The sequence below is a fragment of the Salmo salar genome, chromosome 28 (genome assembly GCF_965601325.2).
Source record: "Salmo salar chromosome 28, fSalSal1, whole genome shotgun sequence".
NCBI classification, from domain to species: domain Eukaryota; kingdom Metazoa; phylum Chordata; class Actinopteri; order Salmoniformes; family Salmonidae; genus Salmo; species Salmo salar.
The window spans coordinates 29,772,010-29,797,983 of NC_138318.1; the positions used below are offsets into that span (position 1 = coordinate 29,772,010).

The 25,974-nt window shown below is 41.6% G+C and overlaps 1 protein-coding gene across 25 annotated transcripts in view; it reads left to right on the plus strand.

Annotated features, from left to right (window-relative positions):
- Positions 1 to 25,974, plus strand: part of dst (dystonin) — a 188,399-nt gene that overhangs the window by 160,454 nt on the left and 1,971 nt on the right. For 13 of the 25 annotated variants that reach the window (XM_082970556.1, XM_082970566.1, XM_045710348.2 and 10 more), the window contains 29 exons: positions 65 to 291; positions 773 to 895; positions 1,158 to 1,259; positions 2,187 to 2,288; positions 2,909 to 3,082; positions 3,530 to 3,685; positions 4,448 to 4,645; positions 5,664 to 5,792; positions 6,439 to 6,609; positions 7,832 to 7,987; positions 8,380 to 8,586; positions 9,151 to 9,270; positions 10,290 to 10,459; positions 10,759 to 10,918; positions 12,685 to 12,879; positions 13,176 to 13,304; positions 13,959 to 14,102; positions 15,578 to 15,766; positions 16,047 to 16,182; positions 16,407 to 16,567; positions 16,919 to 17,081; positions 19,650 to 19,804; positions 19,892 to 19,966; positions 20,103 to 20,120; positions 21,261 to 21,365; positions 22,844 to 22,961; positions 23,349 to 23,465; positions 24,784 to 24,977; positions 25,367 to 25,477. In XM_082970556.1, the coding sequence (XP_082826682.1) occupies positions 65 to 291; positions 773 to 895; positions 1,158 to 1,259; positions 2,187 to 2,288; positions 2,909 to 3,082; positions 3,530 to 3,685; positions 4,448 to 4,645; positions 5,664 to 5,792; positions 6,439 to 6,609; positions 7,832 to 7,987; positions 8,380 to 8,586; positions 9,151 to 9,270; positions 10,290 to 10,459; positions 10,759 to 10,918; positions 12,685 to 12,879; positions 13,176 to 13,304; positions 13,959 to 14,102; positions 15,578 to 15,766; positions 16,047 to 16,182; positions 16,407 to 16,567; positions 16,919 to 17,081; positions 19,650 to 19,804; positions 19,892 to 19,966; positions 20,103 to 20,120; positions 21,261 to 21,365; positions 22,844 to 22,961; positions 23,349 to 23,465; positions 24,784 to 24,977; positions 25,367 to 25,477 (4,205 nt within the window). The remainder of the gene's footprint in view (positions 1 to 64; positions 292 to 772; positions 896 to 1,157; positions 1,260 to 2,186; positions 2,289 to 2,908; positions 3,083 to 3,529; positions 3,686 to 4,447; positions 4,646 to 5,663; positions 5,793 to 6,438; positions 6,610 to 7,831; positions 7,988 to 8,379; positions 8,587 to 9,150; positions 9,271 to 10,289; positions 10,460 to 10,758; positions 10,919 to 12,684; positions 12,880 to 13,175; positions 13,305 to 13,958; positions 14,103 to 15,577; positions 15,767 to 16,046; positions 16,183 to 16,406; positions 16,568 to 16,918; positions 17,082 to 19,649; positions 19,805 to 19,891; positions 19,967 to 20,102; positions 20,121 to 21,260; positions 21,366 to 22,843; positions 22,962 to 23,348; positions 23,466 to 24,783; positions 24,978 to 25,366; positions 25,478 to 25,974) is intronic. The other 12 variants (XM_082970565.1, XM_082970569.1, XM_045710380.2 and 9 more) reach the window with 8 other exon arrangements.

Below are 25,974 nucleotides of genomic sequence, written 5' to 3' on the forward strand. Positions count from 1 at the left end.
GGTTGGCGTTGAGGATTGAAGGCCTAAATAAATAATACTGTTATTTCTGCTCCTTGTCTCCAAGCTGTGCAAGACAAGCTGGATCGGATGGTGTTCACCTGGAATGAGATCCATGCCCTGATGGAGGAGAGGGAGGCCAAGCTGCTGGATGTAATGGACCTGGCAGACAAGTTCTGGTGTGACCACTGTGCCCTCATCGTTACCATCAAGGACACCCAGGACCTGCTGAGGGAGCTGGAGGAGCCTGGAGTCGACCCTTCTGTGGTGAAACAGCAGCAGGAGTATCTGGAGGTGAAAGAGCATCAGAACATGTTCACTATAAGGTGGAATTAGGAGCATTACACTCTTAGAAAAAAGGGTTCCCAAAGGGTTTTGTGGTTATCCCCATAGGAGAACCCTTTTTGGTTCCAGGTATAACTCTTTTTGGTTCCATGTAGAACCTTCGTGTGGAAAATGTTCTGCATGGAACCCAAAAGGTTTCTACTCTAACTAAAAGGGTTCTACCTGGAACCAAAAGGGGTTCTTAAAAGGGTTATCCTATGGAGACAGCCACAGAACCCTTTTTGGTTCTAAATAGCATATTTCTTTCTAAGAGTGCAGTGTGCAGGTTTTTTTTTGTCTTGCTATGCTAAATAAAGCTTCTTACATTCATGTAACATGTAACCATTAGAGCAGCTCAAACAAGTTACCATGGGCAATGTCATTTCTATGCAGTTTGATGTGATTGTAGGTTTAGTTACTTCTTGGGACTGATAGTTGTCTTTTCTCCCAGAGCTTCAAGGAGGAGATTGACGGCCTACAGGAGGAGCTTGATGTGGTGCGGAACCTGGGGGCGGAGCTTATGGCTGCTTGTGGTGAACCAGATAAGCCAGTCACAAAGAAGAGTATTGATGAGGTAATCAATGACATCAGAACTTCACCTTTAAAAAGAAGAGAACACAAATCACTTTACTCAAGTACTCCAGACAGGCAACCTAAAATGACAGATACTTTACTCATCGATATCTTATTGACTTGCATAAGGATATATGTAATGATGGTAAATCATATATAATTTGATCATGGTTTCTTTATTTGTATTTTTATATAGAATAGTGTTCGTATCCAGCTGCTGTGCATAGGTCCTATTCCCTGACCTCTGTTGTTTTCTCCACCAGGTGAACTTGGCGTGGGAGACTCTGAACAAGGCATGGAAGGAGAGAGTGGACAGACTGGATGAGGCCATGCAAGCTGCTGTACAGTTCCAGGATGGCCTGCAGGTACATTACTGTTCATTATGGATTAGCTGCTATGCTTTGTCATACATCAGGACCTGTTCAGTAGGGCATACAATCTTTGTTCATATTGGTCAAGATCAGATAAAATGTTATCTCCCATTCCTTACCGACTGAACATGGCCCTGCTGTCACTGAACACACAGGCTAACACTGAGCAACTTGTGGTTTGCATGTAATGCAGAACTTCTGTGGTTTCGTTAGTGTTCGTTAATATGTTTCACTCTGCCTCCCCTGTTTTTTTTTCATAAGAGAAAGTCACCCACATTACTCAGGACATGTTCACAACTTCATTCCTGTTGATTGAAGTGTCTGTGGTTTTGTGTTATTCCTGTGATCAATGGCCCTATCAATGACCCCATTAATCAAGCAATGTTAATGAGTTAATGCTAATCAGGGTTTGCCACGTAGCATTGTAGTTCTCAGATTTAATCAAGGGACAGAGTTTACACAATGACTTTGAGTAGTTTACCAGGCACTAATAGATCAAAGAAAAATGTCATGTAACAGGCATTGTTTTGAATGTTAGGAGTGTAAACTGCAATGACATCATGTTGCTATATGTGGATCACATTAATTTATGTGTTTGTTTGTATTGGTTGTAAGTTGTTGTTTTGTTTATATTGGTTGGGATTGTTTATAATGGTGTACGAGGCTATTGTAATGCAGTCGTTTTAAAAGGCTTAGATTTACACTGTTGGGTTATACATTAACAAACCCCTCCTAGACTTGAGTGAATAAGTTGAGGTCCATCATATTTCACCATGTGCTAATATCTATTTTCTGTTGACAGTGTTGCTTTTACTTAAGAAGAGTTGATGGATTGAGTGATATTAATGTGAAATCTGAGCTGTTGTAAAGCTAGCATTGTGTTCTCCCACTGACAATGGTACCCACTCCCTCTGTCTACAGGGAATGTTTGACTGGGTGGACATTGTGGAGCACAAACTGGGTTCTATGTCACCTGTGGGCACAGACCTGGACACTGTCAAGCAACAGATAGAAGAACTCAAGGTATTGTGTTTCTACACCTTTTATTATAATAATCATTAATAATACATATTATATAGAATGCGTTAGCTATGAGGAATTTTAGACCAAACTATTGATTGATTCCCACATTTATTAAGTTAAATAAAGGTTAAATAACATCTGATTGAAACACCATAAATAACTTTCAGTTGATCTCACTCAAGTGAATGTGTTGATTTATTTAATGTCCACCAACATTACAGAGCAAGCAGCAGCTGTGTTTACGGATGTTCAGTTCGTGCCCTGCTCTTATTGAAGCATGGTGTAGAAACAGTGTCTTAGTACATAGAGCATCTGTTTCTCTCCTTTCATCTACAACAAGAAAAAGCTATTGTGACTCTCCAATGGATTAGTTAATGAAGATGGTTTTAGACACATCCACCTTTGCACAGGAGCTGAACAAAAATAAGTGTCACCATAGAACAAAGTCATGTCTACCCACTGTTTGCTATCACCGTGCTAAGTGATATTTTAATAAAGCTTTTGAGCTGTACAGATGTAGGATCTTAATTTGATCACTTTTGCTGAGAATTTTCCTGCCCATCATAACCTTGTAGTTATATTGACGTGTTGCCTTGGCAATCCCTTGTGTGGCGTTTCAGGAGTTCAAAGGTGAGGCGTATCAGCTGCAAATGGAGATGGAGCGACTGAACCACCAGGCGGGCCTGCTGCTGAAGAAGGTGACGGAGGAGTACGACCGTTGTGCCATCCAGGAGCCCATGACCGAGCTCAAAATGCTCTGGGACAACCTGGATGAAAAGATCATCAACAGACAGGTAGGTCAGACTGGGGCTGGAGCAAGACCCAGTGCACTACGTTTGTGAGAACATTTTTTAATTGTATTTCTTGTATATTTTTTATGATTTTTCGGGGGTGCTGAAGCACCCTCAGCAACCCTACTTCATGCGGCTATGGAGGTATACCAGAGGAGGGGGGGTGAAATTAACAGAACCATACAAGCTTAATTCAATGCTGTTTCTTTTTTGTTGTTGAAGAAAATAGATTGCCTCTCTGAACTGTCTCTTTCTGTATATAATTAGAACCTTATGACAAGAATACAGTATATATTACATGAATAGTGAACTGCATAGTGTTTTCTCTAATTGATAAAGTGCCTTTCCCCTCTCATTCCCGTAAAAATAGATTCATTACACTCACATGGCGAGTGTTTTCACCAAGTGACTTTGACCTGACTCTGACGTGTTTGTACTGATTCTGTGTAGCACAAACTGGAAGGAGCGCTGTTGGCTCTGGGGCAGTTCCAGCATGCGCTGGACGAGCTTCTGGCCTGGATGAGCAACACTGAAGAGCTGCTCAACGAACAGAGGAAGGCTGTAGGAGACCCCAAGGCCATTGAGATCAAGCTCGCCAAGCACCATGTAAGACCCATTTCTTCTTTGTTCTTTTAAAGTGTTATTTCAGCCGAGACACGTCTTTTTTCCTGCAACAAACATCAATCTGCAGAGAAAAGCAGCTTGGTATGACCTTTTCATGATCTCTGACCCCAACAACCGTTTGGCTTAGCCACAACAACAACAAACATCAAAGTTACACCCTACCCAGACTGCATACACAACATTGTACAACATGTATTATAAGCACATACAAATCTGCAGTCTTTCAAATGCATTTGACCTATTTCACTCCCGTCTCTAAAAGCCCCTATAATTTATAATCCATCTGACACCTTAATGGCATTTTGGTTTTTGCCCTAGCACTACACAGTTGATTCAAATAATCAACTCATCGTCAAAACATGCACCCAGGGGGGAGGGTGGGCCCAGGACCGAGTTTGGGAAACACTGCTTTAAGCCATCATCCACAGACAGTGAAACATGGATTTTATGTGTGTCTGACCAGTCTGGTCGAGGACCACCATGCAGGGATTTAAACCACCACGCAGCAGATTAATCTAGTCTTCTCCTTGCTATTTCGAAATTTATGTTCCAAAAGAGTTTAGTAGATTATACCATATTTTATCCATTAGAATAAATAGACACTCAAAGATATTTAGTGTGGAGTACAGACACTATCACTCTTCTTGGAAAAGTGTTTGTCCAGTTTAGTGCTATCTGATCTTGTTAATTTAATTGATCCCATCGGCCTAGTGTTTAACCATCCCTGTACTGTGGTGTTTCCAGGTCCTCCAGAATGATGTGTTGGCCCATAAGTCCACGGTGGAGGCGGTCAACAAGGCCGGTACTGACCTGGTGGAGTCCACCTCTGGAGAGGAAGCCGCCGGCCTGCAGAACAAACTGGAGAACCTCACCCAGCGCTGGAAGAACATCCTGGAGAAGACAGAGCAGAGGAGGAAGCAACTGGACAGTGCTCTGCTTCAGGTTTGTGTCTAGCTATACCTCCCTTACCCTGATGTCAGCTGCCTCACCTCTTCACCTACCAAGCCGCCGTATGGAATCTGGTACCATAATGACTCGTATCTCAAATTGAAGCTATGATTGATATTCTTCTCTCCTGGAGTGTAAGAATGTTGTTTTTCAAAATTCATAAAGAAGGTTTTAGAAGAGTTTAACAAGAGCAAGGTATTGTGTTTCATTTTAAAACAGCATCACATTTTGGATAAGTTACGGAGAAATAATGTAAACCTTCACCCCCCCACCTCTTTCTTCCCCCATTCCTAACTGTTGGTGTTCCTGTTCATACCTTTGACATTTAGGGGAATGCTTTGATGTAGCGTGTGAAAGGAGTGATGGATGGAATGTCAATGACCAGTGGAAATGTATTTTTATTGAAGAATTTTAAAAGGGTTGTCATTAAGTATTTTTCTACTGCTAGTATTTCAACGGTTTAATGGCAAGCAATCAGGAATGTTTTAAGAATATGAAATGAACTTTCGTAAATGTAAGCCCTATGAAAAAATTGCATGCAGTCTTGATTTTTTGAGTGGGTTGCCAAAGGGTTGCCAAAAATGAAATCAGTGTATTTTCCAAGAATGTTTTACTTTGGTACCCAGTAAACCTACAAAGCTCTGTCAAAAGCATTTTACGGACAAAAGTGGATTTCCAATACAATACATATGTAAAACATGTGCGTAGACAACATTGTAACATTGAGCGTAGACATTGTTATCTGGTTCATATGGGGAATAAACTGAACAAAACAATTAGAAGCATAAAGCCATGCTTGTTTCAGGAAATTAAACATAAAATATGTTTATTGATTAGACTGTTCACAGACACCATCATTCGCTCTGTCAAATAACCTCAGACCAAAACATTTATGGCCATTAATGTGTCTGAGGAATTCCTAACTTCTCAAAACATTCCCCTTTCAAACCCTTGAATTCCACAATACGTCTATAAGGTGTGTTGTGCTGACTCCGGCTGTATTGTGTTGCAGGCCCAAGGTTTCCATGGCGAGATCGAAGACATGCAGCAATGGCTGAAAGACACAGAGCGTCAGCTGTTAGCATCAAAGGCTGTGGGAGGCTTACCAGACACGGCCCGCGAGCAGCTTAATGCCCATCTGGTATGTATTTAACCATATGAAATGCCTCATACAGATGACAGGCTTGTAAGGGCCCAACTCAGGCCTTCTCTGCTGTTTCCTTCTGAAATGTGATCTGTGAAAACTAAATTAAGTTGCTAAAAGAACAATAATGTGTCCTACTAAAATAATCATTAAAGGAGTAATTAAAGCCCCAAAGTGTTACTAAGTCATTAAACACTGACTGTACTCAGAGAATGTTCCACTGTTTTGTAATTGTTTGATAGGATAACCCAGACACTGTCACGGTGATCGCTTCCCTATGGGGCTTCCATTTAGCAGGACATCATGGCAGCCAAAACAGAGATTGTTTCCAAATGATAAGATTATCAGACTCAGAACTTACTTGAGATTTGAAGGTTTTAATTTACGTGTTGAAATGCTTGGCTATTGTTTCCCCTCACTGCTCTCGTTCTTTCACCATGTTTGGACTTCATTTGGATTTTATGCGCTCACAAAACAAACTGGTAGTAAAAAAGGCAGTAAAAAAATATACTGGACTTATTGTCAAATTCCATGAATTTCTGAAATGACATGTAAAACAGTAGTTTCAGTGCTATAATTGGATATTAACATTATAACAACAGCCATCTTTTCTAAGCCCCTCATGTTTTTTTGTCTTCTGTAGGAGTTATGTTCCACAATGGAGGCTAAGGAGGAGCTGTACCAGCAGCTGATGAACAAAGGTCAGCAGCTGCTCACCATGACCCCGTCCGGCCAGGACAGCAACACAGAGCAGGACCTCTGTAACCTACAGGACAAGTGGGAGTCTGTACAGGCCAAGGTGGCTGAGAGAAAGGTAGGGAATGTAAAGTGACATGAAGTAGCATTGTTGGGCTACGATGGGATGAATCAGTGTTTCTCTTCCAGAATGGGCCCCCATTCCTAGCTCTGCCCCCACTCACTGCATAAAATAATTCAGCTTCAATTAGATTACATTGGAAATGTTGATTTGAAAGGACCTGGATGTTTGGGATGATTTGGGGTTCATTGTGCTCCGCCTGAAAAATGATCTAGAGAAAACCTGGCTAGAATGGATCACACCCGACAAAGTAGTCTGAACTTGTCTGATGATTCATAATGTTGAGGTTTATTATATCCCCAGTGGGACGTTAGTGCTCAGCGTTGGTTCATCTCCTCCCCCCCTGTACTGTACATTATACGTTTCTAATCCATGAGTTATGAATGGTGAACAGCAGAGCGGGTTGGTAAGCACGTAAGCATATACGATGTGGTCACAGGTCTCTCTACTGGTTATTGCCTGAGTCATCAGCCATCAGTCATCATGGAACAGAGTCCTCTTGTCTTCAGAGACACTCTAACCAACAGCTGATATGTTGAAATGGATGTAAAGGAAATGCTGGGGTTGGATGTGGTTTTGTTCCTAACTCAGTCAAGTCCCTTAATCAACTATGGTGCACTGTGCTGTATGTCATGAATACTGCATGAATACTCACAAGTTCCTCTGCATTTTGCTAGCTTGCCCAGATAGCACAGTTCATTCACAACTAAAGCTAACGTAGCCTACATGGAGAGGGACGACACTGTATACCAGAGACAGTACTTCTTGCCATTAGGCTTGTGATGGCTTTAATGTTATTACCCCATTGTTTATTGTGATGAGGATACAGCATTGGCTACTCACTTTAGCTTGCCTGACTGTAAGCAAAAAGGATCCCTGCTCTTGGACTAGCAATCAAAAGGCTAATTGATGCTATTTTTATAACTGTAGAGGATGCATCGTTTTGCTCATCCTCTTCCCTTCACCCTTGAAGTATTCCAGAGATGCCGACTTCCTCTGTCTAAACAGAGGTCATGTTTGGATCAATTACAGTCATTACCTAATGTTGTGGCAATCAAACAGCCTGCATGTTTGTTTGGTGCATGTGTGTGTGTGTGCGTGGGTGTGTGAGCGTGTGTTTGTAGGTCTATCCGTTTGTGGGTGTGCACGTGTGTGAATATTTGTGTCAGTAGGAAGAGTGCAATGTTTCTCAAGTGTCTCTGTTGTCTCTGTGCTTCAGGTGAAACTGGAGGAGGCTTTGGCTCTGGCCACAGAGTTCCATAACTCCCTCCAGGACTTCATCAACTGGTTGACCCAAGCTGAACAGACTCTCACTATGTCCTCTCCTGCCTCCCTCATCCTGGAAACCATCCTGTTTCAGATAGATGAGCACAAGGTATGTGTCGGTGGGAAGACAGTTAACATGACACATACATTTACGTTTTGATAGGTTTCTGATGATTCGTCATTTCAGTATTAGTCAACTGTCTAATAATTAACCTAAACGACTTCCTATCCTGACTTACTTAGTATTAATGATGTATAGAAGCACGACCAATTGATGGGCTTAGGTTCCTTAGCCGAGACAGCTTGCAGTGCAAGCAAGCCAACCACGGCTCAACAATGCATTTGACTCTCATCCAGAACTCTGCTTATTAGTCAAGTGAACATTCTACTTGCCATTGGACATTCTAAACCAGTGCCTAAAACTGTACCCAAAAAATACGTACTCCACTGTGTAACACTATTGTAATATCTGTCATGATCCTCTGATGTGTGTGTTGGCAGGTGTTTGTGACAGAGGTAAACTCCCACAGGCAGCAGATCATTGAGCTGGATAAGACAGGGACACACCTGAAGTACTTCAGCCAGAAGCAGGACGTGGTATTGATCAAGAACCTACTGATAAGTGTACAGGGCCGCTGGGAGAAGGTGGTGCAGAGGTCTGTGGAGAGGGGCCGTCTGCTGGACGACACCAGGAAGAGGGCCAAACAGGTACTACACACTGGGAACACTTGGTACAGGATCTCACAGTAGTACACATAAACTGGTGTGCTAGGAGTCAGCAGTCTATCCACACTGAAGTGGGATAGGAAATTGATGTAGGTTGAAAAAAGCAGGAGAGAGAGAGATTCATTGTTGAAGGAGAGAAAGAGAGAGGGTGAGAAAGAGAGAGTTAAACAGGTAGACTGTAGTAGATGTCACCATCTTTCCACGTAATTGGGCAAAAGGCATCGATTGAAAAACAGAGAAGTGAGGTCACTAACGAAGTGTGAGGTCAAATACGGTACAGTACATTAAGGCTTTGCAGACAAAAGTCGCCTGGACAATGTGTTACAACTACTCTATGCTTGTTATTATCGTTGGAAAGCTGTGGTTAAGTATTACAGTGAGGTCTGTCTTACATGTTGATTCCAAAGGCCTCAGAGCCCTTTCATTAGTACGCACCCTTCACTTTCCTTGGCGCTGAACTTAGAATGTAGAAGAAGAATTCAAAGGAAATCATACATCACGGTGTGTGGTTTACTCAAACCTAATTTCCTACATCTCTCCCCCTAGTTCCACGAAACCTGGAACAAGCTGACAGAATGGTTGGACGATTCGGAGAAGGCTTTGGACTCTGAGCTGGAAATCGCCAATGATCCTGACAAGATCAAGACGCAGCTGGCCCAGCACAAGGTGACTGAACTAACTGAACCTCGTCGAATCCTTTTCTCATCCTTGGAGGAGAACAAGACAAAGGGTGACAATGAAAGAGTTGGCGAGACCCCTCCTATAGTGAGGTGTTTATGAAGGACATTGTTTAGCAAAGCAAAACATCTCCAGCAGGACTGTAGTCATTTATCAAAGCTGTTCTTTAAAACCACAGCTTTTTAGGGGGGGGTTTTCTAGTGAGACTTCAGATTGGGATTTATACATTATAGTATACAGTACACATTAGTGCCTTTAGTGTCAGAGACTAAGCTATCCAGTTGTTGTCTTGCACTGTTGTGTGTGAGGATTGTTTGCTAATCCTATAATAATCCCTGGATGTACGGAATGTATTAGGGATGCCCTGATTTCAGAAACTTTTAATCCGTGTGGATGAAAGATGCTGGATTTTGACCCCTTTTTTTCAGCCACTGCATTGTGTCCTTTATTAACAACTAGGTCACAAATTAGAATCCATGACAGAATGTAGACGGTACACTCTTAGAAAAAAGTGTTCCAAAAGGTTTCTTCGGCTGTCCCCATACGAGAACCCTTTTTGGTTCCGGACCCAGGTCCGGCAGAACTCTTTTGGGTTCCACTTGGAAACAAAAAGGGTTCTTCAAAGGGTTTTCCCATGGGGAGAGTCGAAGAACCCTTTTAGCTTCCTGATAGCACCTTTTTGAAGGAATCTACAGTTAAATCATACATAGTGCCTCTGGATTAACTCAGCTGTAGTTTCTCAGTTGTGCTGTTGACGATTTGTCAATTACGTAACAAGACAGAAAGTGAGACCATGGTCAGATTGCTTAGGCTATTGTTCTATTATGGACATTTCACTGTTGGCTGTTCAGCTGTCTAGTCTAAAATCTACTTGTTTCTCTTTGCCAGACACACCGTATAAACCTTGAACGGCCTGAAGACGAGGCTAAAAACCATCCACAGACTGACTTGGACAGCTTGAACTAGCTTAAATAATGACCATGTCTCTCCAACTTGGGTTCATGCAGGAGTTCCAGAAGGTGCTGGGGAGCAAGCACTCAGTGTATGACACCACCAGTCGTACCGGACGTGCCCTGAAGGATAAGACGTCACTGCAGGACGATAACCAGAAGCTGGACGACATGCTGAGTGAACTGAGGGACAAGTGGGACACTGTCTGTGGCAAGTCAGTCGAGAGGTAAGGGGACATGACTGGCACATTGCTGTGTAATGGACACACAATATGCATATTCATTATATATTTTACTGTCATCTAATCGTGATGATGATGATGGATACTGAAACTGTCAGCTTCGTGAATACTTTTGATTGATTAAACTATAATTCTTCTCAATGCAGAATGCACCTGTAGAGTTTCTGCTGATAAAGTGTGATGATATTACATAAATAATAGAAAACAGTGATAGTTTAGTGATATTTTCTGCTGTCAGTGGTCATTATGTATTTTCACTAATAATGATGTGTATTTCCTTTCAGGCAGAACAAACTGGAAGAGGCGTTGCTGTTCTCTGGTCAGTTTACTGATGCCCTGCAGGCCCTGATTGACTGGCTGTACAGAGTGGAGCCTCAGCTGGCCGAGGACCAGCCAGTACATGGAGATATAGACCTGGTGCTCAATCTCATCGACAGTCACAAGGTAAATAAAGGAAACATTTGTACAATAGATCTTCATTGTCCAGCCGCAGAGCAGTACCCTTGGAGCAGTTTGGGGGGGGGTTAAGTGCTTTGTTCAAGGGCACAATGGCAGTAGGTGCCTACTTGCAGAATAGATCTGTTCAAACTCTGGGCCAAAGCACATTCATCTAACTGAATTCTAAAGCTGAAGCATGTCCTATTTGTGTACCCTGTGATACTGTACTGCGTGTGGTTTTGCTGTTCTCATTGTTCAGCGGATTTTATTTTCTCATTCCTTCCGGTAATTAATACACCCCCCCCCCCCCCCAACCATAGCCGTTTGGCGGAAATAGAAATTGTGTTATGTGGCAAAACGCTGTTTGAATTAGCAGAGAAGCGAGATTGCTGAGGTATAGTGAAATAAAGAGTGCCTGGCAGGATATCTGAGTCACTACACTGAGGTAGATCCACAGTCAGACCTTCAGTTCAGTCACCCTCCATATGGCCTTCAAAGGCATCCAGATGACTTCATGAGGGTGCAGAAGTCAACTGCTCCAATTGGAAGTGTTTTTGGCACAATGTTAGTGTGTTAGCTGGATCGGTTTCAACCTTGTTGAACTGTATTATTCCAGGCTGTATCACATCCGGCCGTGATTAGGAGTCCCATAGGGCGGCGCACAATTGGCCCAGCGTCGTCCAGGTTTGGCTGGGGTAGGCCATCATTGTAAATAAGAATTTGTTCTTACTGTTCTTAACTGATTTGCCTAGTTAAAAAAATAATAAAAAAAATAAAAAAATGTATCCCTATTTTTCATAATCAGTGTTGATTTGGTCTAATTTGTTTTGGACCACAGTTTAGCTCTGAGGGTCATGGGGCTAGATGACTGTTTATAACCTGGTGTAATTTATCTTGGCTACTAGGTATATTCTAGTAGAAGCCATAAGCTGACGCACACCCAAAAATGTTTTGTAGAGGTGCTGACTAACAGAGAATAAACTATAAAAAGAAAGTCAAACACTGTAATTATGCTCCCAAACATTTAATGGGTCAATCTGCAAGTGCCGAAACATTGGTTGCTAGACCCATTAAATGTTTGGGAGCATAATTAGTGTGTGACTTTCTTTATTTCTGTACGTGGGGTATCATAGCAATAATGACTTGTGATGTGGGACTCTGCAAAGAGCAGTATATGGATAGATGGAGTTTGAGGTTATTGGGTGTGGGGGTGGGTGTGTTGATGTGTCTGTTTGTCTGTTTACATGTGTCTCTGCATCTGTGTGTAGTCTTGTATATGTCTGTGTGTGTATAGTGTAGTATATATCTGGTGTAGTGTAGTATATGTCTGGTGTAGTGTAATGTAGTATATGGCTGGTGTAGTGTAATGTAGTATATGTCTGGTGTAGTGTAGTATATGTCTGGTGTAGTGTAATGTAGTATAAGTCTGGTGTAGTGTAGTATATGTCTGGTGTAGTGTAGTATATGTCTGATGTGGTGTAGTATAGTATAAGGCTGGTGTAGTGTAGTATATGTGTGGCGTAGTGTAGTATATGTCTGGTGTAGTGTAATGTAGTACATGTCTGGTGTAGTGTAATGTAGTATATGTCTGGTGTAGTGTAGTATAAGTCTGGTGTAGTGTAGTATATGTCTGGTGTAGTGTAGTTTTGTAAATGTTTGGTGTAGTGTAGTTTTGTAAATGTTTGGTGTAGTGTAGTTTTGTATATGTTTGGTGTAGTGTTGTATATGTCTGTGTGTAATGTCTCACTAGTTCTCTTTGCTGTGTCTTCCAGGTGTTCCAGAAGGAGCTGGGTAAGCGGACAGGGAGCGTTGCGGCCCTGAAGCGTTCGGCTAAGGACCTGATTGAGAGCAGCCATGAAGACTCCTCCTGGGTCAAAGCTCAGATGCAGGAGCTGAGCGCTCGCTGGGAGACGGTTTGCGCTCGCTCAGTATCTAAACAGACCCGGCTGGAACAGGCACTGAGTCAGGTAGGACTCTTACTATGCCAAACCTCTCTTCATCACTCATTCAAAATGGTGGTGTTCCAAGACATCTTTTTATGCAGTTTCACAGATGATCAGATCTCACAAAGGCCGAAGATCTGTTAAAACGTCTCAGAAACATCATTCATATGGTCATAGCAATTCATAGCAATCGTTTGAGGAGTGCAGTGTGTCTACAAAAAAGACGACGCCACCATTAGGACCTGGCTGAGTGCTTAGAGGAATGCTTTGGGGGACTTGTGTGTTTATGAACCTCTCTTTCCCCTGTCCCCTGGCTGCAGGCTGAGGAGTTCCACTCTACAGTCCATATGCTGCTGGAGTGGCTGGCCGAGGCCGAGCAGAGCCTGCGTTTCCATGGCACCCTGCCCGACGACGAGGAGGCCCTCGGGGCTCTTATCGACCAGCACAAGGCAAGTGACCTTTAGCCTGGAACATTGTCATCCTATAGAACAACACAGTGTTTCCCTGCAGATTATTTTCCAGGCAGGGCACAAAGGTCTCTAAAGCAAAATCCATAACATAGAATAAGTTCAATAGTTGAAATCAGACCAAATGTGAAATGGTCATAGGTGAAGTTGTTTTGGGCTGTTTAAAGGTTTGTATATACTGTAGGGGTGGGGTTTGCATGGAATAATTTTAATTGTAAGCAAACTAGTACCTAGCTCAACCATATGGCAGTTAAGGCTGCTATTTGCAGAGACTGTGGGTATGTTTCATCATTCTTTTCTGATGAGGCTTTCTCATAATGTATTGTTGATGTTTAAAACACACTTCACTTTGACTGTCTCCACACGTCTGTCAAGCTCGCCAGTAAAAGTTGAAATGCCATACATGGATTTTAGTTCGTGGTTTGCTATTCCGTGCCAACTACTTCACAATATTGAGTTTTTCTCAAGCATGATCTCACTGGATCTAAAATAGTCTCCCCTGACTTCACATTGCATGACGTTCTTCATCTCCACTTGATCAGGTATTGACAGAGGAACAGAGAAATTACTTGTTGGCTGCTACGTTTTCCCGCAAATATTGCCGATTGCTAATGGAAACCAACGGTTCTCTTTCAGGAGTTCATGAAGAAACAGGAGGAGAAGAGAGTGGGCCTGAACAAAGCCACCAGTATGGGGGAGGCTATCTTGACCATCTGCCACCCAGACTCTATCACCACCATCAAACACTGGAACACCATCATTAAAGCCCGCTTCGAGGAGGTCAGTGAACACTTACATGCCTGTCTGCTGTGCGTCATACTGGAAGGTGAGAGATCATAGGCCTATATCATGGCAAAGCAGTCTGCCAACTCCTTACATATCGCTTGCATAACCTCAATGCTTGGCAGAAAGTTTCATCACGTTTCTCAATCATCCCGATACATTACTTTGTCACTTGGCTGCAACTAACCATTGACAAAGTGGAATGTAGCCATGAATGTAAATCTTGTTGTTGGGGCGTCAAAATAATAATTCTCTCTTAGAAAAAAAAGGGTTCTTTGCGCAGGGATAGGGTTCTACCAAGAACCGTTTTCACCAGAAGAACCGTTTTTGAAAGAAATGGTTCTCAGATGATTCTTTGGAAGGTAGGAAGGGTTCTACATAGTACCCTTCTGAGTCTGAATAAGCTTTTTTATTGTATATTTTTCTCTTTCTTTTAAATTGTGCCTGAGCATTAATGGTTACCTCAGTGTTTAAACTTTAACATCAGGAGTTAGAGTAATCTTATAAATGTAAAAAGATACGTGTGAGAATGTTTTAAACTGTATATGGGTATATTTATGTATGTACTGTATCGGGCTGGGTTAAATGCAGAAGACGCATTTCAGTTGAATGCATTCAGTTTCGCAACTGACTAGATATCCCCTTTCCCTTCCCTATCTGGTATTTCCTAGTGTTGATTTTTCATTTTCACTCTGTTTAGAGTAAAACACTAAAAACTATACCCATCATTATCATATTTCCCAGCATGCTCCATTGCAGGATTATTTTCAGAATTGTTTGTTTCAATGTCTGTGTTTTTGCATATACATTGATTGGTTGATTAATCTTGTGCTACACAAAAATAAATAACGTACACTTGTATAAACTAATCCAATCTGTTAATAGTTATACTTATTGCACCCATTACTGAGATTGTTGTCCTAGTTTAGATCATTTAGGTAGTCCCATTAATCAATATTCCCTACCCTGGCAGTCATTCTGGATATCCTCACTCTGGCAATAGGAATTTTGCATCACTTTGCAAGCCAGGTAGAATCCTTCATAGAGGGTTATAAGAAGAGCCTTTAGCAGATTACAGGGTTCTTGATAGAACCCTTCATAGAGGGTTCTAGGCAGTACCCTTCATAGAGCATACTATGTGGAACCATTTACAGGGGGTTCTGTTAAGAACCCTACATAGAGGGTGCTAGGTAGAACCCTCTGCAAAGGGTTCTATCTAGCACCAAAAAGGGTTCCCCTATGGGGACAAACCAAAGAACCCTACATGATTCTACTTAGCACTAGGTTGTTCCAATGTCTCAGTGGGTTTGAGCATGGTGCTGGCAACACCGGAGTTGTGGTCTTGAATCAGCATGGACCACATATTACTGAACATGTATCACTTTCAACTGTGAATCGCTTTGGATAAAAGCATCTGCTAAATGACCAGATGTAGGCCTATTAAATGTATTATTCATGTTTCGCCATGTTAGGTCCAGGCGTGGGCGCGGCAGCACCAGCAGCGCCTGGCCATAGCCCTCAGTGATCTGCTGGCCACTAAGGAACTGCTGGAGGGTCTTTTGGGCTGGCTGCAGTGGGCTGAGACCACACTCAATGACAAGGACAAGGAGGTCCTGCCTCAAGAGATAGACGAGATCAAAGCCCTCATCGCTGAACACCAGGTAGCGTATGACCAAGAGCTTGACAGTGTCTTTATTAAAGAATGTTAAGGGTTTGGGCTATTACTTGGTGCTTGGTTGACCAAACATTCTCCACTGCATGCAATATCAATGCTGTTCACTACTTGGCTAGTAGTACTAGAAATGTTAATAGAAGATGCTATTGTAGGTCTAATAACATGAGTTACTGTATGTGTACTCTGCATGCAGTACATTACCTTTGAAGTGAATACAGTATACAGTACACACTGAAAAAATATGTTTTTTCTGGGTGGCAATGCAGACATTCATGGAGGAAATGACCAGGAAGCAACCAGATGTTGACAAGATCACCAAGACACACAAGAGAAAGGCTGTGGTCGGGAGCGAGCCTGCCAGCCAGTCCCATATCCCTGTCCTGGAGAAAGGAAGAGGTGGAAGTATGTACCCCTCCCAGGACCCCCTTAAAGGCCCTGAACTCAGCCATCTGGCCCAGCTCTGAGGCACTGCCTTCACCATGACACATCATCCTCATACATTACCTCCTATGCTCTCTGTGTGTTATGTCCCCAAAATGATATCATTCCTATGTTATTTTTGGTATGGAACCAAAGTTATACAATGGAATAGCGGTATCACTAAACAGGTTGTTTTTCACCTACAGGAAAGCGTTCTCCCACACAAGCCATGTACCCATCTTCACAGCCTCCCATAGAGACCAAGAACCCCAGGGTCAACCTATTGGTAAGCAAGTGGCAGCAGGTGTGGCTACTGGCCCTGGACAGGAGGAGGAAACTCAATGATGCCATGGACAGACTTGAGGAGGTAGATCATTTAAACCTCTGTTAGCTTATGAAAAATGTCCTGTAATGTTTCAATGTTCTATTCGTGTCAGGTATAAAGTGTTATGTATTTAAAAGTGTTTTGCAATTATTAGTATTGTAAATTCTGCATTTCTTCAGTTTTAAATAATAATAAATAAACTCAAACTCAAAAACATGAATGTTAATTACTTTATTTGCTTCATGGAGACATTCAGGAATTACATTTTAGAGATGTTGAAAATAATGTGTATTACGCCAATAAGCAAGCTAGCTTGTTAATGTCCGTACCATCACTATGCTCAATACAATGTATATCATGGTGTATAATGTATAATGCTTGATTTTCTTTCAGCTGAAGGAATTTGCCAACTTTGACTTTGATGTGTGGCGGAAGCGCTACATGCGATGGATGAACCATAAGAAGTCGCGTGTCATGGACTTCTTCAGACGCATTGACAAGGACCAGGATGGAAAGGTCACCAGACAGGAATTCATAGAGGGCATTCTCTCCTCCAGTAAGTCATAGTTCTGTTAAGACCTATAACCTCTTCACATTACCAGGATAGTAGGATCAGGAGTGTATAAAGTCTCAGATCTATTGACTTACAGGTGTAGGATCTTAATTTGACCAGTTTCTCACAGCAGGAAAATAATCCTGCAGCAACAGGAAATTTGAATTATTGTGTTGATTATAATTAATGCAAAGAACAGAAATAGGACAGCACTCCGGTAAATAAACTTAAATTGACATATTCTTTTTGCCGCACGAACGTTTGGGGTATGAGCCCTTCTTCAGCAAGCAAGGCAATGGCAATCAATGTCACAACATAAAGACCTCACAGGTGGGCATAATTCTAAATTCCCAGTCAGTATTGGCCCAATCAAGAGATCCCAGCAGAGGGAGCTGTTGGGGAAACATGAAAATCAAATAAAGATAGACACATTATGATGTCATTACCTAAAAGCCTTTTTAAACCTTGATTACACTGTGTTTGCATTTCCCTCGGTGCAGGAGGTTTCCTGCAACAACAGGGTGGTTAAAATAAGATCCTATATCTATATACGCTTCACATTACAGAGCCATGCCAAGCTGAGCCGTAGTGGGCTGGCCTGGTTACACATTAACCATAGATGTTGTAACTACAATGCTGTCAGAAAGTAGTTACACCCTTTAACTTTTTCTAGTTTCAGTTACAGTCTGAATTAAACAGTTATACAATTTAGATTTTGTGTTGCAGGCCTACACACAATACCCCATAATGTCACAGCGGAATTATGTTTTTTAGACATTTTTACAAATAAATACATTTTTTAAAGCTGAAATAAAAAAATAAAAATATATATCTCTTTGAGCATGGAGAATGTATTAATTGCACTTTGGATGGTGTATCAATACACCCAGGCATTACAAAGATACAGGCGTCCTGTCACGGTTGTCGTCGGTTAAGGAGGACCAAAACGCAGCAGGAATGTTGACGCTCATCTTGTGTATTTATTTACCAACTAAGTGAACATCAAAATGAAAACAAACTTACAAACACCGAAACAGTCTTGACCGGCACACTCAGCAAAACAAGAAACAATCTCCCACAAACACACAGACAAACACACCCAACTAATATAGGACTTCCAATCAAAGGCAACACCACACAGCTGCCTTCAATTGGAAGTCCACCCCAATTAACTCTACATAGAAACAGACTACCTAGACTAAACATAGAATTACATAAACATAGATCATAAACCAAAAACCCGGAAATACTAAATCAAACGCCCTTTTACCAAAACACCACCCCGAACCACATAAAACAAATACCCTCTGCCACGTCCTGACCAAACTACAATAACAATTAACCCTTATACTGGCCAGGACGTGACACGTCCTTCCTATCTCAGTTGCCGGAGAGGAAGGAAACCGCTCAGGGATTTCACCATGAGGCCAATGATGAATTTAAAATAGTTACACAGTTACAGAATGGCTGTGATAGGAGAAAACTGTGGATGGATGAACAATATTGTAGATACTCCACAATACTAACTAGAGCTGAGCGTTTAACCGGAAATTTCTATAATTGTTCCCGTTTTAAAACAACTAATTGACTGACGTCAGTTAATTATTTGAATTCCATTTAGTTCCGTTTTTTTCGGTGCGCTCAATTTGCAGTTTCTGTAGTGATAAATCAGATCAAGCCTGAACTGTGCTGTGTAGTAGTGTGTTGCAGTTTCCAATGGCCAATATTCTACATATTGTAGTTTAGTGCAGAACATGTGATAATTAACTACAATGACCATAATGCATTGCGCCCTTGCATAAACTTGTATTGTGTGTAGATGGGTAAGAGAAAATAGCAATTTATTCCGGTTTCTATATTCAGGCTGTGGAATAAGTCAAAGGGTATGAATACGTTCTGAAGGTACTGTATGCTAGAAAGAACAATGTGAAAAGAAATATCAGAGCCAGCACAGTACTGTTTATGGCCTAGATTCACAAAACCTTCTTAAGAAGAAATGTCTTCTTAACTGCCATTTTTTCCTTAACTATATATAAAGTTAAGCAAAGTTACCATTCCTCACAAAGGTTCTTGGAAATGTTCTTGCGCTATTTCTTATGTTTCTCCGTAAGCAAAAAGTTAAGAAGAAATTCAATTCTTGGAAATGTTGTCATTCCAAGATAGACCCTTGTCTTAAACTCAGGGCAGTGAGAGAAAAAGCAAATGAAAGCAATTGAACATGTATTGATTTTATGTATTGATTTTAAACCCAAGAACATGTTTTAGAACAGTAATCTCAGTATGAAATATGCTAAAATGATTGTCATTGCTAGCTAGATAGCTAGCTAAACAGTTGCCTAGCAACAAACATCTTAAGAAGATTTGTAAGAAGATATTTGAGAAGTTCATAAGAAAATCATTAAATCTTAAGATATTGTTGAGGAATTGCACTTATGAATCTTCTTACGTTTTTGCGTAAGAAGTGTTTTGTGAATCTGGGCCCAGATCAGTACACTAGTGTAAAAAGGCATTGGAGTGTCGTGTCCAAGAAATCAGAGAATTCTTACGGCTGTTTTTAATTTTACGTCCCAGAATTCCCCACCAGTCGGCTGGAGATGAGTGCGGTGGCAGACATATTTGACCGGGATGGTGACGGCTATATTGACTACTATGAGTTTGTGGCTGCCCTTCACCCCAACAAAGAGGCATACAAACCCCTCACAGATGCAGACAAAATTGAAGATGAGGTACTACATGTGTTGTAACTCAGACAATATGTACAGTATTACCTGTCTTCATTGTAAAACATGTCTAAATAATGTCATTCTTTATAGGTTACACGCCAAGTGGCAAAATGCAAGTGTCCTAAACGATTCCAAGTTGAGCAAATTGGTGCCAACAAATACAGGGTAAGAGGATTTTTCTACCACCAACACATGACCTTCACTGTTACATAATGTCCTATCCAATTTGTATGGTTTATAGTGAAACGTTTGCTCTCTGAGAAACTAATGTGAATCTTTTCATTGTTCCTCCCATGCCCAGTTCTACCTTGGAAATCAGGTACATATTTTTGTTGTCTGTGATGTGGTGCTGTGCCCTAATCAACCCCTCCTCTCCTTTTTCTTGGCCATGTTTCTTTTCCAATTAACATTAACATTTTGCCAAGAGTCTTCCATAATGTCATCAGAATGGAACTCAGAAGTAGCTACAGCAGACAGCAATAATGCTTTCAGACCTTTGCAGTCACTCGATCCTGAAAAGGCCAACTTTTGATTAGTTGTTAATTAGTCTATGATAATAACAATAACTGTGTGCGTAGTTCCACTGGCATAAGTAGTTGGGATATAGGATCGGGTCTGACTGGCTGGCGTGGGAAAGCAGCTGGTGCCTATGAGTGGTGCAGCGGAGGACCATTGACATAGTAGTAGCCTGCTAGTAAGGACTGTGGAATGACATAATCCCCCTTTGGGTCATGCCAAGAATTAAATGGTCGCAGTGTCATAAATGCACCTTTGTAAATGTAACCTGCACTGGTTGATTGTGCAGGTAAAGCTAGTGGCAGTAACGTTCTTATTTAGATAGGTAGGAAATAAGATCGACCTTATGATCATTACTAAAGCAAAAAAAACGCATTTAAAGCAGTCAAGTGTTATAATGCTTTGAAGTAAAATGCTGATTCAATTATTCCCTCTTATTCCTTAATGCTTTTGCATTTCAAATAAGAAAGAATAGGTTTTCTTGCCCAACACTATTCCACACAAATCTTCTTATCTCTCTATGTGCATTAATTGAACCCTTTGCCAGTTTGGGATTTATAATGCTTTTAATGTGTGCTTGTCTGTTGCTTCTCTTTTATTTCCTGGAAATGAATTGTCTAAATAATGGCTGACATGTCTTTGTGTGACAGCATTCAAAGCTGGCCAAACGCCTTTCCATTGTTAGGGTATTACCCGGCTTGTTTTTATTTATTCCGTTCTAATGTGCAAAGGAATGCATGTTGCAATACTACATAACTCATATAATATTCATGGGCCATATGCTTTCTGAAGATGGATGTAAAACGATGATGGGGGTGTTGCTGGGGAGAATTACTTTATAGGGGGAAACATATATACACTGTACATATATATTTTGTGTGTCTTCTGCACCAGTTTGTATTAATTTATTACTCAAAATCAACTGAAACAATTCTTTTGACAGTTTGGTCTGGTTCACTGCTTACATGACGATGAGATTATAACAAGCAGGGACAGTCAAAATCTAACCCCCCACCTACACGTTGCGGTATTGGAAAGCTGTATTCTGGTAAATGGCCATTCTTCTCGTGACTATTCTTCAGATCATTCAAATCATCACCTTTACTGTACTCGATCACACAATTCACCAGTGGCATTCAATCATTCCTGGGAATCACAGTTTGATGAATTCAAGTGAGAGTGTTACAATAGGCACCTAACTGCAGGCTCATCAGTGTGTGGTCATGTGTGATTCTTACACCGTGGTTGACTAGAGAGAGACTATTCAATGCCATCCCCCATGTTGTCCCTCAGTGTCTCATTGAAGCTGAGCTGCATTGGTTCCTGCATCAATGTCAATGCATCCTCTATGACTATGGTGGTTTGTACTGTACTGATAGAAAGTGCAGGTGTCACGTTGTTGGTTTTGCAGGAGATTTTGTCTGTTTTGTCCGTTTCTTTTATTTGCTATGACGTGATAATGTTCGATGGAAAGCATGAGGCCGTGATTGTTGTGTTGTCAAATCTGCTAACACCATGGCCATATCCAACTGGGTGACCTCACCTCATGACGCTTGGCTGTTTGTTCACCCTCCATGTCAGGCTTGTTTGAAAGCTTTGCAAGATTCATGCAAATATCCCATAGTATTCAGGAAAAACAATGTGGCCCAAAAAAAGGTAAGGATGAACCACAACTCTATAGTGCACCCTAGTGGTGGAAGGTCCTCTCTTCTGCCTAATGGTCTTTATATGATAAAACCTGTCACAGGAATTCCCAGGTGAAAATGAGACAAAATAATTAGAAAACATTCCAATATTAGAGATGAATACAAATATTGCAACCCTTTGTAACAAATTATTCACTTACTAATTATTACATTTACTTAACACTTAATCATAAGGGATACATAACATTGTCATAACATTGATATTAACAACATATGCCCTTACCAGTCATGTCAAGATGCCAGTTGTTATATCATGATTATGACAGATGTATGTAGGCTACGATAAGCCTGTTGACAGGGGGTATGAAGTAAAGTGATACCCATTTCACCTCAATTACAAATCAATGTATCACAATTTCACAAGTCACAAACCAATCCTACCTTGTTGACAATGATGAATGCACTAATACAATCCGAGAAGGTAAAACCAGTTGGATTGACCCTTTCATTTGTGTCTTTGAGAATGAAACCTTGATGTTATTGCTTTGTGTCTTAATCAATGGGCTCAGCTGAACAACAATAAATAGAAACCAGACAGAGAACATAAGACAGATGATGTCACCTCTCATCTAGTGATGAAGTGAAATCCATTTTAGTGAAATCATATTTCATATTTATAACTGGTCGTTGTACTCTACAGTTAGAACATGCAATGTAATCAGGCACAAACTCCTAAGAAGGAGAATCTTCTTCCTAACACATTATAGCATCTGCTGGTTTCTGGTGTTGCACAGCTTCAAGTCTTGTCCAGTGTTGTTGATGCAGAGTAGTGCTCAGTGACTCCTCACCTTCCTCTCTGTCCTCCCTCCTCCCTCTGCAGTTCGGAGACTCTCAGCAGCTGCGTCTGGTACGGATCCTACGGAGTACTGTGATGGTGCGCGTGGGTGGAGGCTGGATGGCTCTGGATGAGTTCCTGGTAAAGAACGATCCGTGTCGAGGTAAGATACCCGGCAGAACACTGGAGGGGAACATTTTATAAAATGTAATTCATTGTAATGAAGGCAGATTACTGGATTCGGTATCTCTTGTGTGTCACTTCTGTTTTAATCGTCTACTTTTAGATAACGGTGCTACTGGTGATTTAGTATTTATTTCCATGGGATTTGATGTGATGTTATGAATGCTTGTTGTCCTCTGCCTGTCAGGTTTCTCTAGTTCTATGTTGTCCCCTGCCTGTCAGGTTTCTCTAGTTCTATGTTGTCCCCTGCCTGTCAGGTTTCTCTAGTTCTATGTTGTCCTCTGCCTGTCAGGTTTTTCTATTTCTATGTATTTCTATGTTTCTGCTAAAAAAATCCTTCCTACTGCTCCTACTCCTTCCTTTCCAGTTCATCACCACGGGAGTAAAATGTTGCGCTCGGAATCAAACTCTTCAATTACTCAGTCTCCTATAGGTTGGCAACAAATCTCACACTTTCTCACCTTGCTCCATGAACCCCCCAGTGGTATGTTTCTGCATCACTGTGTGTTCGGGTGTTAGTGTGGGTGTGTGTACATTATGGTTGTGTTGTAGTGCTCCTCGTGAATGGCGTTCCCATAAAGTGGCTCCACTCGCCTGTCATCCAGCAGTCTGTGGGTCTTCATGCATGCTGTCGTTATCGCTGATTCACATCATCTGCTTCTGAAGTGCTTCTTACTTACTGACCTCCAGGCCAACAGCGACTCTCTCTCTCTCTCTCTCTTTCGCACTCTGGTTCTCTCTTTCTTTCTCTCTCTTTCTCTCTCTGGTTCTCTCTCTTTCTCTCTCTGATTCTCTCTCTTTCTCTCCGGTTCTCTCTCTCTGATTCTCTCTCTTTCTCTCTGGTTCTCTCTCTCTGGTTCTCTCTCTCACTCTTTCTCTCTCTGGTTCTCTCTCTCTCTTTCTCTCACTCTCTGGTTCTCTCTCTCTCTCTCTCTCTCTCTCTCTCTTTTCTCTGGTTCTCTCTCAAACTTTCGCTCTCTGGTTCTCTCTGTCTTTCTCTGGTTCTCTCTTTCTCCCTCTCTCTCTTTCTCTCTCTTTGGTTCTCTCTCCCTCTCCCTCTTTCTCTCTCTGTTTCTCTCTCTCTCTAGTTCTCTCTCTCTTTATCGCTGGTTCTCTCTCTTTCTCTCTGGTTATCTTTGGTTCTCTCTCTCTCTCTCTCTTTGTCTCTCTCAGCATGTAGCACCCAGTGGCTCTGTGCACCTTTTCTTTTGCAATTCCGTTTTCAAGTTTGTGTTGACAATCACTGTAATTGACTGTTTCCACCTAAGGACTATGGGGGGGGGGACTCATTTATTTATGGCTGATGTTCTAAGCCACTGGAATCCATCATACGTTTTTTTGTGACCAGAGATTCTTCTTCTTGAGTTGAAAAAGAAAGTCAGCTATTACACCTTTCTTTGGTTTTGTTTCAGGAGGTTGGGGTGACGTGGGCTGTCTTTATAGATTTGTATGAGTCAATCCGTTGTAGATTAAGTTCATATGATTCTCTATTGGTTAAAGGAATCACTAAATTTACTATAAACGGCCGTATGCTTTCAGTGAGTTCGCCGGTGTGGCTAAGTGATGTGAAACTGCATGTCCTTCATTTACACTCTGTTATTTGCACAATAGTCCAAACACAAATAGTTTAGAGAACAACCTGTATTCATTTCAATTGGTCTGCTTTTTCCAAAAGCAGGTACTCATCATCCATTGACTCACTCCACTGAAATGAATTAGGTTCACCTAGTCAATCAGTCATACACCAACAAACATGCGTATGCCTCATGTCTTACTGTGTGCTGTCATATTTTACCCCCCAGCCAAAGGAAGGACAAACATGGAGCTGCGAGAAAAGTTCATTCTCCCAGAAGGCACCACTCAGGTGATGGCCAGCTTCCGGTATAGAGGTCGTAGGTCGCGGCCGTCGTCACGGGCTGCCTCTCCCAACCGGTCAAACTCTAACCATAGCTGTCCGGCCCAGCATAATAACCCAGCCTTGACCAGCACACCCAAGGTAAGAGACGTCCACGATCTGGATGCCTCATCTTTTGACTACATACTTCTTCTTCCACAGCAAATACATTTAATAACTTGACTGACAACAGAGAAAAATTGCATAATGACTTGTGGTTGATGACCTTAGGAAGCTAGTTGTATTTGAAACATTTCTAGAGAAACAGTGTGTGTCGGTTTGTCTGCCATTCCCCACATGCTTCCAACCATATCTACAGTATGTTTAAAATAAATCCTTTTCGTTGTTTCATATGTTTTTTTTTTGTAGTTTGATAATTCGTTTGTTTTGTCATATCATAACTATTATTTTAGTCTACCTCTGCTCTTTTTAGTTGATTTCTCCATCTGAATCCCTGTGTTTGTGTGTTTGATTTGCCATTATTCCCTCAGACTCCCCAACACATAACCCGCAATTATGATAAACCCTGGCTGACAAACAGCAAACCCTCCAGTCCTCTAAAATCATCAGACTCCTTTGAGAGCCAAGGTTCATCCTCCGAGGTATAGTGAATCAACAGGACCTGAAACGCTCCAGAGCTCTGAACCTAACAACTACTACCTTTTACTATACACTCTTAGAAAAAAGCGTTCCAAAAGGGTTCTTCGGCTGTACCCATAGAAGAGTCCTTTTTGGTTCCAGGTAGAACCCTTTTTGGTTCCAGGTAGAACCCTTTTAGGTTCCGTGTAGAATCCTCTGTGGAAAGGGTTCTACATGGAACCCAAAACATTTCTACCTGGAACCAAAAAGGGTTCTTCAAAGGGTTCTCCTATGGAGACAGCCAAATAACCCTTTTAGGTTCTAGAGCGGACCTTTAAAAAACATAGTGTACCATCCAACTGAAATCTATAGTGTCTGAGTAAAAGAGAAAGGCCCCAATAATAACTACTTAAATAGCCCTACCCTTTCCCCTTGGCCCTAACTGCACAATATTTGAAGATCTAAAGGATCTCTGCATAGGTATAAATGGTGGAGCTTCCACCATATTTGCTTATACCTT